We start from the raw sequence: 10,845 nt of genomic DNA, 5'->3' as shown, positions 1-10,845 counted from the left end.
CTCCTCCTGGGAAAACATTAACCTTTGGGAGGATGGAGAGATTTGCTCTGTCAGCAGTGGTTTGTGGCAGGGATGTTAGCAGAGAAGCCTGGCATTCCTTCCCACAGCGCTTTTTGCAGGCAGTCACTTTAAACTTTCCGGCTGGAAGTTCCTAGAGTGGTAGAACCTTGGTTAGGTTCCAGTTTGCTGCTTAGTGTCTGCCTTCTCATGTTCATGCTTCTTGTGTTTTTTCACACATTCGGCTAAGTTGCTGTGAGGTAATAAACTTGCTCTTGAATCCCCTCTGATGCCACCTTTAGTGTAAAACCTGGTGTTAGTTGGGGCTGCGGATGAGTAAAGTTGGTCTGCCGAACGTATCAGAGCGACCTTTGGGCAGGTTCAGGTCGGCCTCTGCAACTGAGCAGGTGAAAAGAGCTGGTAGAAGAAATGTTTGATGTTGTTCAACAAGAGGTTTGAGCTGTTTCTTAGTGAAGATACTGCCCTTTCAAATATTAAAATATCAGGTAAATGAAGAGTTCATGTAGGGCACCACCTTTCAGATCTCTCTCTAACTATCCACGCAGTGCATTAATCTTCCCAAACCTCTCCCTCAGATAAACTCGTCGCTCAGTCAACAAACCGGTTTTAAAGGACACACGCCCTGAACTAACTCCCTGTGAAGGATCTGGTTACAGGCTAAAACCCTCCACACAGGCACGTCCATGGTAACCTCGGCCATTTTTTATTTGTCCATTTCAATTGTCTCCCAACAGCGAAGCACATAGAACGGTGAGGAATGTGTGGGTGTGTGTGTGGCTGTGTTGAACTGCAGATCTCCAACATGAGCTCTGACCTTGAAGTGAACCAGGTGCCATTAAAGGCAACTTAAGCTTGAACCAACCACCTTCTGGCTTTCTCAGAGCTTTTCCTTTGCTTCAGTGATCCGTGATGCTGAATTTCTGAGTTCCAATTTTGAACGAACTCAACACACTAATTGTTTCACACAGCCAATGCTTTTCCTGCATGTCTGAAACAGGAGTGTGATTACATTCTTGTATACAGGCAACAGATGTATGTTGATATGTTCCATTAAAGAATGCTTTCATGGTAATTTGTGGAATCTGTCAATTTCTTGACCTCTACTGGTGTCCATTCCTTCAAATAACAAGAGGAAAATACTCTCATTCCCAACTGGATCATCTTTCATGGGGAATTTTACATTTTACAGCTCCCCTGGACTTTCCACCACCAGATCTGTTAGTCTTTAACTAACCCTTTTTATTAAATTACCCAAATTTGTTGCCATCACAGTTGCCAATCAGTATTCTCAGATGTGTTTTTGGTTTTTATGATTGGCATTTTTCACCTGATCAAAGCTTCTTTGATCAAATTGAATTACAGAATCATTCCTATAGTATTTATTTCCTGCTTGAACAAAAATGTTTAAAAATGGGTGTGGCTGATTTTCACTGTTATCAACTAATAAGGAATTACAAGTCTTAAGAAAAGAGGATTTTGATGCAAAATTAGGAAATCTGTTCCAGAACTTTGTGTATTTGTGATTGAAGCTCTAGAAGCTGTTGTTTTACAGGCAATGTTGCCTTTTTTGGTTCACATGTTTGATTAAGATATTCCAATAATTCTACCTTTATGATTATTCCATCTTTCTCATCATTCAACAATGCTCTCTAGACAATACAGGCAACATTGCCATGACAACAGTTTTGGAATGTGGAAATACAGGTTATTCCTGAGCTAACAAGGTGCTAAAGACCGTACACGCTTACACAGCTGAAACTCTGCGTATGAAATCTTGAGATTTTTCAATTGTTAAAAAAGGTTAAAGGTAATTATCTTAAATAAATGGGCTATACAGAAACAAATTGCACTGCTGTTTGAAGAAGCCAATCATCCAGTTAGTCAATTACAGACAAAAAAGAAGACAAATTTTTTTAATATATATTATACACACACACAAAAATTGTGCGTTTGTGTGTGTGTCTGCGTCTGTGTCTGTTCAGCCACTGTTCACACAAACACACTACAAATCTCTCAATGCATTTGTCCTTTTATAACAGGCTATAAAAAGCCGGGGGCGGCCTAATAATTAACCCTTGTTCTTCTGGATCTCTGACGCACACGCGTCCACACGCACGTCTGATGTTGAACTAAGGGGTGGAGATGGCAGCTCGGTGACCAATAAATGAGGTGAAATAGTATTTATCAGTAAAGGTTCTCTCTTTAACTGTGAATTCATTCAGCAGTCAGTATCGATAGTACAATAATATCAGAGTCAACATGAGTGCAGATAAAGATTAATCTGATATATGCATCTTTCCTGAGGGCAGAAATGTCTGGGAAATCAAACTGTTGGTGATACCATCATAGCATGAACATTTTAATTATTTTGTTTTTAATCAGTCTTGGAAGTGTAAAGAGTCACTGCATTTTAGTCGATTCTCACCCTCCTTGAGGCACTTGAGGCACTGCTAAAGTACTGCTTGGCACATTTACAATCTCATTAAAATTCACTTTAGAGCTAAAGCCATCGCATGTGTCATTGTGCCACACTGAGGAAGTCAAAGGTTAGCTCTGAAACATCAAAAGCCAGGTGCTGATGTGCAGGGTCTACGTAGACCTCCAGGCCTGCTGAATGGCTGCTGGCGTGCTGGTTGTGTTTGAGAGAGTCCAGGGTTTCGTAGATGACTCTGGCTCGCTGCTCTTCTGAGTGCAAGTCTGCCCAGTGATGAGCGGGCAAAGCCGGCGAGTGGAGGAGGAAATAGACTGAGGACATGTAGACTTCAATGAACTCCTTCTTCAAAAAGTAAAAGTCTTTCTGGAAACCCACAGAAAAGAAAAATATCATATATAAAAACACGAAGAATCTGTGGTGACAAGTACAGTAATTACATTCCATGAAGCGCCTTTCACTATGAGTTGTTAATGCATGCAGCACCCTCTACCGGTTTATTTCTGTATTACATTCTTAAACTGACCTTCTGGGATCTGCTCATCTTGATCTCAGCATCAAGCCAAGCACTCTGAAAGAAAACACGTTTAAATTCAGTGCAAAACCTCAGCTTCTTCCGGAATAATTTTTATTAAACCTTCACTACACCAAATTTAGACCTGGTTGTGTGAGAGCTGAAAGTTTGTCCATGAGACCTCATTTGGTAATTCAGTGTAGGCAACACAGAGAAAGCATACGCTCTCCAGATATTGCATGAATAAATCTGGGTAATATAAGAAATCAAGGGAAGCTAAATCTGCTTGAATCTGACCCTGAGTGCGTCCAGTAAATCTGGCTGGTCCAACAACAGAGGGAATGTGGAAAGTACTGGATTGCTCAGAAGATCTAAAAAACAGAGACATTTATTCTCAAACTACCGATACAACATGTACAATGTGTACATTAATGTGTGCCTGTGCGTTCTTAGGGGGAGTTACCGGCAGTCTGCATGGTCGGTCGTTCCACCAGGAGTGTGTCAGCTAGCAGCTGCCTGTGTAGAACCAGAAGGTGAACACAGCCCACGCAGTGCAGCAGAGTGTCTGGAAGCAGACTGAAGAGCAGAACAGGCTGTTATTGGTTGAAGTCAAACATCCATATATCATTTTTACCTTTTTAGATCACTGTATTGCGTTGCTGCAAAACCTGAGAGTTGAATGTGACAACAGACTTAACCTGCTTTATAACACAACAGGGTGGAAACACTCTCACCTCAGCTGCGTTCTGATCTGGCTGTTTGCTGATTTCAACTTGACGATGAGCTTGGGCTGCCGGCTGGCTTGAAAGATCTGCTTGAACACGCCCGTTGGAGCTGAAACAAAAAGATGTTGATAAAATGACAAAAATAACACTATTCATACAGTATAGATGCACTCAAATACAATAAAGTCACTTCATTTTACAGGGTTGAGTCTGGACTGTGCTGATCTCGGTTGTGTGTGCTTACATCCTTTCGCCATTGATGCCTCAACTGTTACATATTTCTCATAGGGAGTGCCACCATTCACCTGAAGCTCATAGGTCCTTCAGACACACACGTATACACAAAGACACCGATTGGGAGTTTTAAACAGTCAGAGGAGAATTAAATATTTTTTCAAAATTCACACAAACCCAACAGCTAAAGTGATGTGTTACTGTGTGTACACCTGTTTGGGAGTGGATTTCCAGAGCCATCAGATAGTTTCAGGAAAGCCCAGCCACAGCTCAGTTCTCCTCTCTCACCTGTAGACTGAGAGTAAATGTTCAGCATTATTCTGTGAGGTTCTTTAATTTAATCTTTAGCTCTACGTTCTGCACACCAACAGCCACCACATGTTTTTGTCCTTACATTCCTTATGAAAGTGACTCCCAGCTCAAAAAGAATACCGAGTTCAGGAGATGCGGCGTTGCAGCGGAGAAAACAGTGTCCGTTAAGCAGAGTTGGTAGGATACCTGTCGTCTGATGGAAACATGCCGGGGTTCAGATTTTAATTAAATCTAAAGCTCAATCTTTGGATCGACATGCCCAAGTTACAGGCAATTAAAGGAAAAACAAAACAACAAATGCTACCTGCGGAGAAAAACTCCAGGTTTTGGGGCTTTTGGGGTTGTAGGTTGCCCTCACTGTGTGGATGTTGCTCAAAACCTGAAGATCAACCACAGTTCATTGTAATATATGGCAAACACCAGAATTATATTTGATACTTTGCATTATCTTTGCTTTAAAAAAAAAAAGATGCTAGGACAGGTTAAAAAAAAATTAAATCATGGGGAAAATGCTGTAGAAGTACCCGAGCTCCATCAGAGGCACAGAGGCGGATATGCCTGCTGAGGACCTGAAGCCCAACTCCTGGAGTGGGAATCATCCTGCAGCTCCAGAGTGAGAAGCAAACACACATGTAGACTTCCCGAGCACGTACCTGGGAGATGGGATGATACGGGATGACAAGTGATGACACGAGATGATATGTGGTGATATGTGGTGATAACGCATCCTCGGCAGTGTTTGCAAATTGTCACACGGTCTCACCATGCCAGTATCTGGCTCCAGGAAGAGGTCATTAAAGGAGAGCTTCGATTGGCTGAGTTCAGGCTGAATATAGTGGCTTCCTCTATATGATACTCCTAGAAAATAAAGTATAAAATATTTTAAATGGTTGGCATTCAGCAGTTGTTTTACAATAATGTTGAACACTATGCGCATTACTAATTTGCAAATCTTCTACAAAATTCTATAAAATATGTGCAATATAAAAAAATTAAAATAAAAGTTATACAGCTGAGGTAGGTGTGTGAAATGACCTCCTTCTACAAGCAGTTTATTGAGGGTTGATGCTCTAAATCCAGGAGGTATGGCTCCCATGGCAGACAGCACATCTGTTGCATCAATCTGTCACACAGACACACACGTAGAGTGAAAACCATAACTATGATGATGAAACTGGCATTTGGCTGATGGTAAACTTTGCTGCTGTTACCTCAGTCAAGGCTTTTCTGACAGTAGCCCAGTTGGATGCTTTGCTGCAGGAAAAAAAAGAAACTTTCAATTAAAATGACCAATAATTGATTTTCTGTATTAATCTAAACTAAAAAATTGGGTGAGGAAAATGTAGAAACTAGTTTTTATGCTAAACCTCTCTTTCTCTCCATCTTCAGAAAGTTCTTCATTGTATTGCTCATCGTCTTCTTCTGACTCATCTTCTTCATCATAGTCATCATCATTCTCATCATCCTCACTACATACTGCTGAGCCAAACTGAAAGCAAATGAAAGCTTTAACTATAAGAGAAACCACTGCTGATTTAATACTGTGATATTTCAATGAGCCAAGTGGAATTTACTCACATATGACCAAGGCAAAAAAGGAAACATTCACACCAAAACCATAAATAAGGATAATATCAGAAAAAAATAGCGTTCAGACCAAACATTGATGTACGAACACATCTATTTTACATAAAGGTGAATTTTACTTTGACTTTTGTTGAGATAAAGGATGTATCACATTGTGGAGACTGTAATAAAATAAAATATTTCAAGAAATGCCCTCTTATGCCACTTTGGCAGAGTTCCCTGATATGAAGTTTGTTTACCTTCAGATGGTTTTTTGGAACCACCCCTCTGTTGCCTTCACTATCCTGAGCGAGCCACCAGTCATCTGCTGACATCTTGATGATCCTCAATACATCGCCCTTCTAAAAACAGTATCCAAATGATGATGCATTACATTATGTCTTTAAAGCAAAAGTGGAATTTTGCAGAAAGTTCAAAAAGCACACTTTGACTTAAAAAAAATGACAGCGTCACCTTCACAGACAGATCCCCTTCCTGCTGTGCTTTGAAATCATAAATGGCCGTATAGATGTGTGAGCCGGACTGTGAGGGCGATTTCAAAAGTTCCACTTTACTTTCATGATCATTGCCGTCATAGTCTTCACTGTTGTCATTGTCATTTTCCTCCTCCTCCTTCTCCTCCTCCTCCTCCTCCTCATCATCATCATCATCATCATCCTCTTTGTCACCCACTGAATTGGTGCTGATTTAACACACACAGAATACATTGAGAATCTGACTTCAGATCTGTTAAAGATCATTGTTAAATTTTTCTCTTTGGGGTGAACATCAGTCACTGACTCTGTGGTGGCACTGGGTCCCGGAGGTGACAGTTGCAGAAAAAGTGTGTTTATTTGCTCCAAGATGTTGGAGAGACGTCTCTCCTCCAGCAGCTTTCTCTGCTCATAGTTTGCTACGGGGGTCGGCTCATCGTCCTGGAAAATCAAGCAACAAATGCTCATTACTCTCAGACATTTAGTACAGATTATTTTATACTTCACCTCTTTAAAATCAAACAGTATGCATTTTAATTTAAATAAAATGAAGAGATGTTTTTGTCGTTATTGCCAAACAATATAGTAAAATACAGAAAAAGAATTGTACAAACCTTGGTCAGTTTTTTCAGGGCATTGAGGTTTTTCTCTGCAGACTTTTGTAGTTCCTGACATCTGTTCATGATTGAATAATTGAGTGAAAGTCATATCTTGACGGACTATTTGACGGACTACACGAATTTGTACCTTCGAAATAGGTCTTCATTTGATCCATCCTTTTTCAGCACATCTAGCGTCAGAGCATCAACCTGGTTTTAATGTTTTAAAGATTTAATGTTTGCTTTGGTGAATTTACACATCTGTGTAAAGTGTTCGCATTCTGATGTTTTTGGCTTGAAAAAACACAACATTATTAATTTCCTAACCTCCATTATTACTGCATTAAATACAAAGTGAAGTATAACTACTAACAAGCTTTGTACACTGTTGTTTTCTGGTTATGACATTTTGCTGCATTTGTGTAACTATTTTAACCCCGCTAAGAAACATTTAAGCAAAATTGTCTGACGAACCTGTTTACGTAAATCTTCTACTTCCCTCTGGAGAAGTAGCAAAGGTCCCTTTCCTTTTAGTGCCATTTGGAGGCTGGTTTTGAACCATTAAACGTGCGTGAATAGCTAGCTTATCTGGTAGATAGCTAGCTGACGCTTTACTTCAACTGGTCGCCAGGCAACAGCCCGATCCGCAACCGGAAATAGAACTGCGTCACATCAGGTCGGCACATGCGCCAAAAAGGGAGCAATAACAAGGCAGTATTGAAGAAGACATTTTCTAAATCAAAGCTAAAGAAGATTTGCACTTAATTAAAAGAAATAACTGTAAGAAAGATAAATTATTTGACATGCAACAGTAACTAGTTAATATAAGAGAAACTGTGGATGAATAGCTATAAAGAATTAAATAGACGCAAGATCCCATTTCAAATAAAAAGGTAATTTTCACGTGTCCGTGCGCGCGCGTGCACTTTTATAATTCTCAGAATAATATGTGATTTCATAAGTAACTCCGTACTATTACTGTTTTTCTGAAATTTACATTCTTTTTAAAATTATTTGGTCCCTTTGTCTACTACTGTTGTGTTTTGGAATATATCATTATTTATTTAATTTATTGAATAAATAATTATAATAATTACGAATTATTAATATAAATCTGCGTTTGTTGCATATTCCTTCTTGGGTGGTTTGATGTATTAATAAATTAGCGCCATCTATGGGTTCGGAGGATCGAGCATTTTAAAAGCGTGTTTCATATTCTATGTTGTTGGCGTGTTTTTTCTGATAAGAAATCATTGAAATATAGTCTGTAGTTTTATAATGTGGTGCAAAATATAATCGAATCATTTACTAATGCATTTAGTGGTTGCGTAAAACATTTCTTTTATAATGACCTACAGAAGGCGCTTCATAATTGTTGTGAAACATGCTGCCTTCAGGTACACCTCGTTAATGTTCTCTGGTAAATTTTATAAAAAATATTTAAATGGCTTAGAGTACAATTTAACATTCAGCATTAACATAACAATTTGATTAGATAGATTCTAAAAGTAAGCTGTCCAATATTTTCATTTCACTTCACAAGGGAAAACAAACTCGATAAATAAGCTTCGACTGTGTCAAGAAACACCACTAGCAGTCGTACTGTAAACGCACCGCACGATCATGGCGTGCTCCATCGCACTCATTCAGGGAGCCAGCCGAGGACTTGGACTTGAATTCTGTAGATACATTTTGAAAAACAAAAGTCCTGCTGCTGTTATAGCGACATGTCGAAACCCGGACGGAGCTGTCGACCTCCGTGCGCTGGCCGAGCAACACCCGAACAGAATGACGGTCCTTAAGCTGGATGTGGACCGAGAGGAGGACATCGGCGGAGCTGCTGATCGAGTTCGAGAAAGTTTCGGTCGGCTGGATCTAATTGTCAACTCTTCGGCTATGCTTCATCCCTCAGGAAAAGGAGAAACTAGTCTGAGAGATGTTTCTGCTAAGGTGACATCTTGCGCTTTGTTGTCTGATAACGTTGATCATTTTGTCACCACTGCAATTTAGCATACACCATATCTGAACTGATGTGAAATATTTCGTTTAGGGACTTGTTTCCACGTTGACAACCAACACGGTGGGCCCTCTGATCATGGCCAAGTACTTTGCTCCTCTCCTTCAGAAAGGTGGAGGTGGTTTCGGTCAGCAGCCTGCAGAAAAAGCAAAGCAGCATAGCGGCATCATTGTCAACATCACAGCCAAAGTGGGATCCATCGGGGACAATGGTAGTATTATTATCATATGTTTGTATTGTGTATTATGAAGGATGCTATTTGCAAATGTCATTACATACAGGTCTGGGTGGCTGGTACAGCTACAGGATGTCTAAAGCAGCTCTTAACATGGCCACCAGGAATCTATCAATAGAACTGGCCCGCAGTCGACCAAAGGTTGGTTTAAACTCTAAACTTTAGAGTTCTTAAGTAACACATTGAAGTTTTTGAAAATAAATGTTGAGGTTGCATGCTTTTACAAGTTACATGATACATTAAAATGATAAAAGATGCATTAAAATCATGCACCACACCACAATTCCATTTAAATACCCCAAACCAATAGTTCCTTATACCTATATTTTCTTCTGTTCATTCCAGGTGGTGTGCGTGTCTTTACATCCAGGAACAGTCAACACAGACCTCTCCCGGCCATATCACAGGAATGTCCCGAAAGTCAAACTGTTTGATACCGAGCGTTCCGTAAACTATCTGATGAGCATCGTGGACACATTGAGTATAGAAAAGACCGGCAAGGCGTACAACTGGGATGGGACTGAACTTCCTTGGTAGTAGTAAAAAGGATTGATTCATAAAGTAGCTCATTCAAAGAGTTTCCATTTGGGATGAACATGCAGCATTCTGATGCAAACCTTTTCTACCTCCCAACATACCAAAGTGTTTGGGTCTTTCAACACAATTGTCTGTAAAGGTGTATTTGTGGGGGCAATCCTGACCTTAGCTAATACCTAATGTGTAACTAATGGATTGTCATCAGATTCTCAGCATCATCACAGGCACTGGATTTCTGAACCTTTTATATGTTTCTGGGATGCCTGTCATATTTATTATTATTTGGGGTTATTACTGAATTAAAAATGTGTTTTCCACAGCCTTCCATAACAATCCTGTTGCTCTGAATGAGTCCAGAAATATTAAAGTATTAATGGTGATTGGCCATTGTTAATTTTGTTCACACACAGGACAGAAGGTTGCGAGTAATGAGCTACTGGCTCCAGCAAGCTAAATCCCATAAACAGTGACCTGATTCTTACAGATCCTGGGTGAGCAGGTTGATTTATTTGGAGTATAATTACAGCCACATGATTTAAGAAAATTAATTTATGCTGTGTGTTCATTTACATCATTCAAGCAAATATTTAAACTTCCTTCAAGGCCTCCAAGGTAGTTTTCTCTGTCAACTGGACTGGGTTTCTTCTCTTGAAGACGTTTCACCTTCTATCCAGAAGGCTTCTTCAGTTCTGAAATCGCTGGGGAGAGAGCTTGAAAAGAACTGAAGAAGCCATTTCAGAACTGAAGAAGCCTTCTGGATAGAAGGTGAAACGTCTTCAAGAGAAGAAACCCAGTCCAGTTGACAGAGAAAACTACCTTGGATACAATGACCTGGATGACTGAGAATTTACACAGACTTCCTTCAAGGCCATACATTTGTGTTTCTGACTGATGTTCTGAAAAATAATCACTTGTGCTAGAAGAGCACTTAAGAGTTTTACTAAAATTTGGTCAACTCTTATGCCTCTGCCCATCAATGCACATTTATTCCGCCAAAATGTCATTTCCTTTGTCAAAGATGCTGTAAAGTTTTGTTATATTAGGTTTTTATTATTATTATTGTTATTATTTGTATATTTTTTTAAATCAGTGATATCGGCCATAGATCTTGCATTGGTTAACTTAAAAAAAAAAACAGCTGTATGTTGTTTGACTCTTATCTG

At 39.7% G+C, this 10,845-nt stretch overlaps 2 protein-coding genes across 3 annotated transcripts; one reads left to right on the top strand and one right to left on the bottom strand.

Moving 5' to 3' along the window:
- Positions 1-1,934: 1,934 nt before the first annotated feature.
- On the bottom strand, positions 1,935-7,879 carry nphp1 (nephronophthisis 1). The gene is made up of 20 exons (XM_029835755.1): positions 7,368-7,879; positions 7,042-7,103; positions 6,909-6,969; positions 6,602-6,735; positions 6,275-6,503; positions 6,061-6,162; positions 5,602-5,723; positions 5,446-5,488; positions 5,270-5,357; positions 4,998-5,092; positions 4,759-4,887; positions 4,539-4,613; positions 4,317-4,427; positions 4,135-4,217; positions 3,933-4,009; positions 3,698-3,797; positions 3,427-3,539; positions 3,261-3,334; positions 2,976-3,020; positions 1,935-2,815 (listed from the first exon to the last, which is right to left on the bottom strand). Exons 1-20 carry the CDS (start codon positions 7,431-7,433, stop codon positions 2,537-2,539), a joined length of 2,088 nt encoding a protein of 695 aa, XP_029691615.1. The 5' UTR covers positions 7,434-7,879; the 3' UTR covers positions 1,935-2,536.
- A 586-nt stretch (positions 7,880-8,465) lies between these two features.
- Positions 8,466-10,062, top strand: LOC115249553 (C-factor). 2 transcript variants are annotated; one of them, XM_029835184.1, is made up of 4 exons: positions 8,466-8,843; positions 9,019-9,121; positions 9,192-9,286; positions 9,491-10,062. In XM_029835184.1, the coding sequence occupies exons 1-4, from the start codon at positions 8,517-8,519 to the stop codon at positions 9,680-9,682; spliced, it is 717 nt and encodes a 238-aa protein (XP_029691044.1). In that variant the 5' UTR covers positions 8,466-8,516; the 3' UTR covers positions 9,683-10,062. The 2 variants fall into 2 exon arrangements, with proteins under 2 accessions (XP_029691044.1, XP_029691043.1); XM_029835183.1 differs by having other exon boundaries at positions 8,470-8,843; positions 8,944-9,121.
- Positions 10,063-10,845: the final 783 nt, after the last annotated feature.

The sequence above is a fragment of the Takifugu rubripes genome, chromosome 4, assembly GCF_901000725.2.
Source record: "Takifugu rubripes chromosome 4, fTakRub1.2, whole genome shotgun sequence".
In the NCBI taxonomy this organism is placed as follows: domain Eukaryota; kingdom Metazoa; phylum Chordata; class Actinopteri; order Tetraodontiformes; family Tetraodontidae; genus Takifugu; species Takifugu rubripes.
Note: the sequence above shows the minus strand (reverse complement) of the source record. Positions and strands in the feature narration are given on the sequence as shown.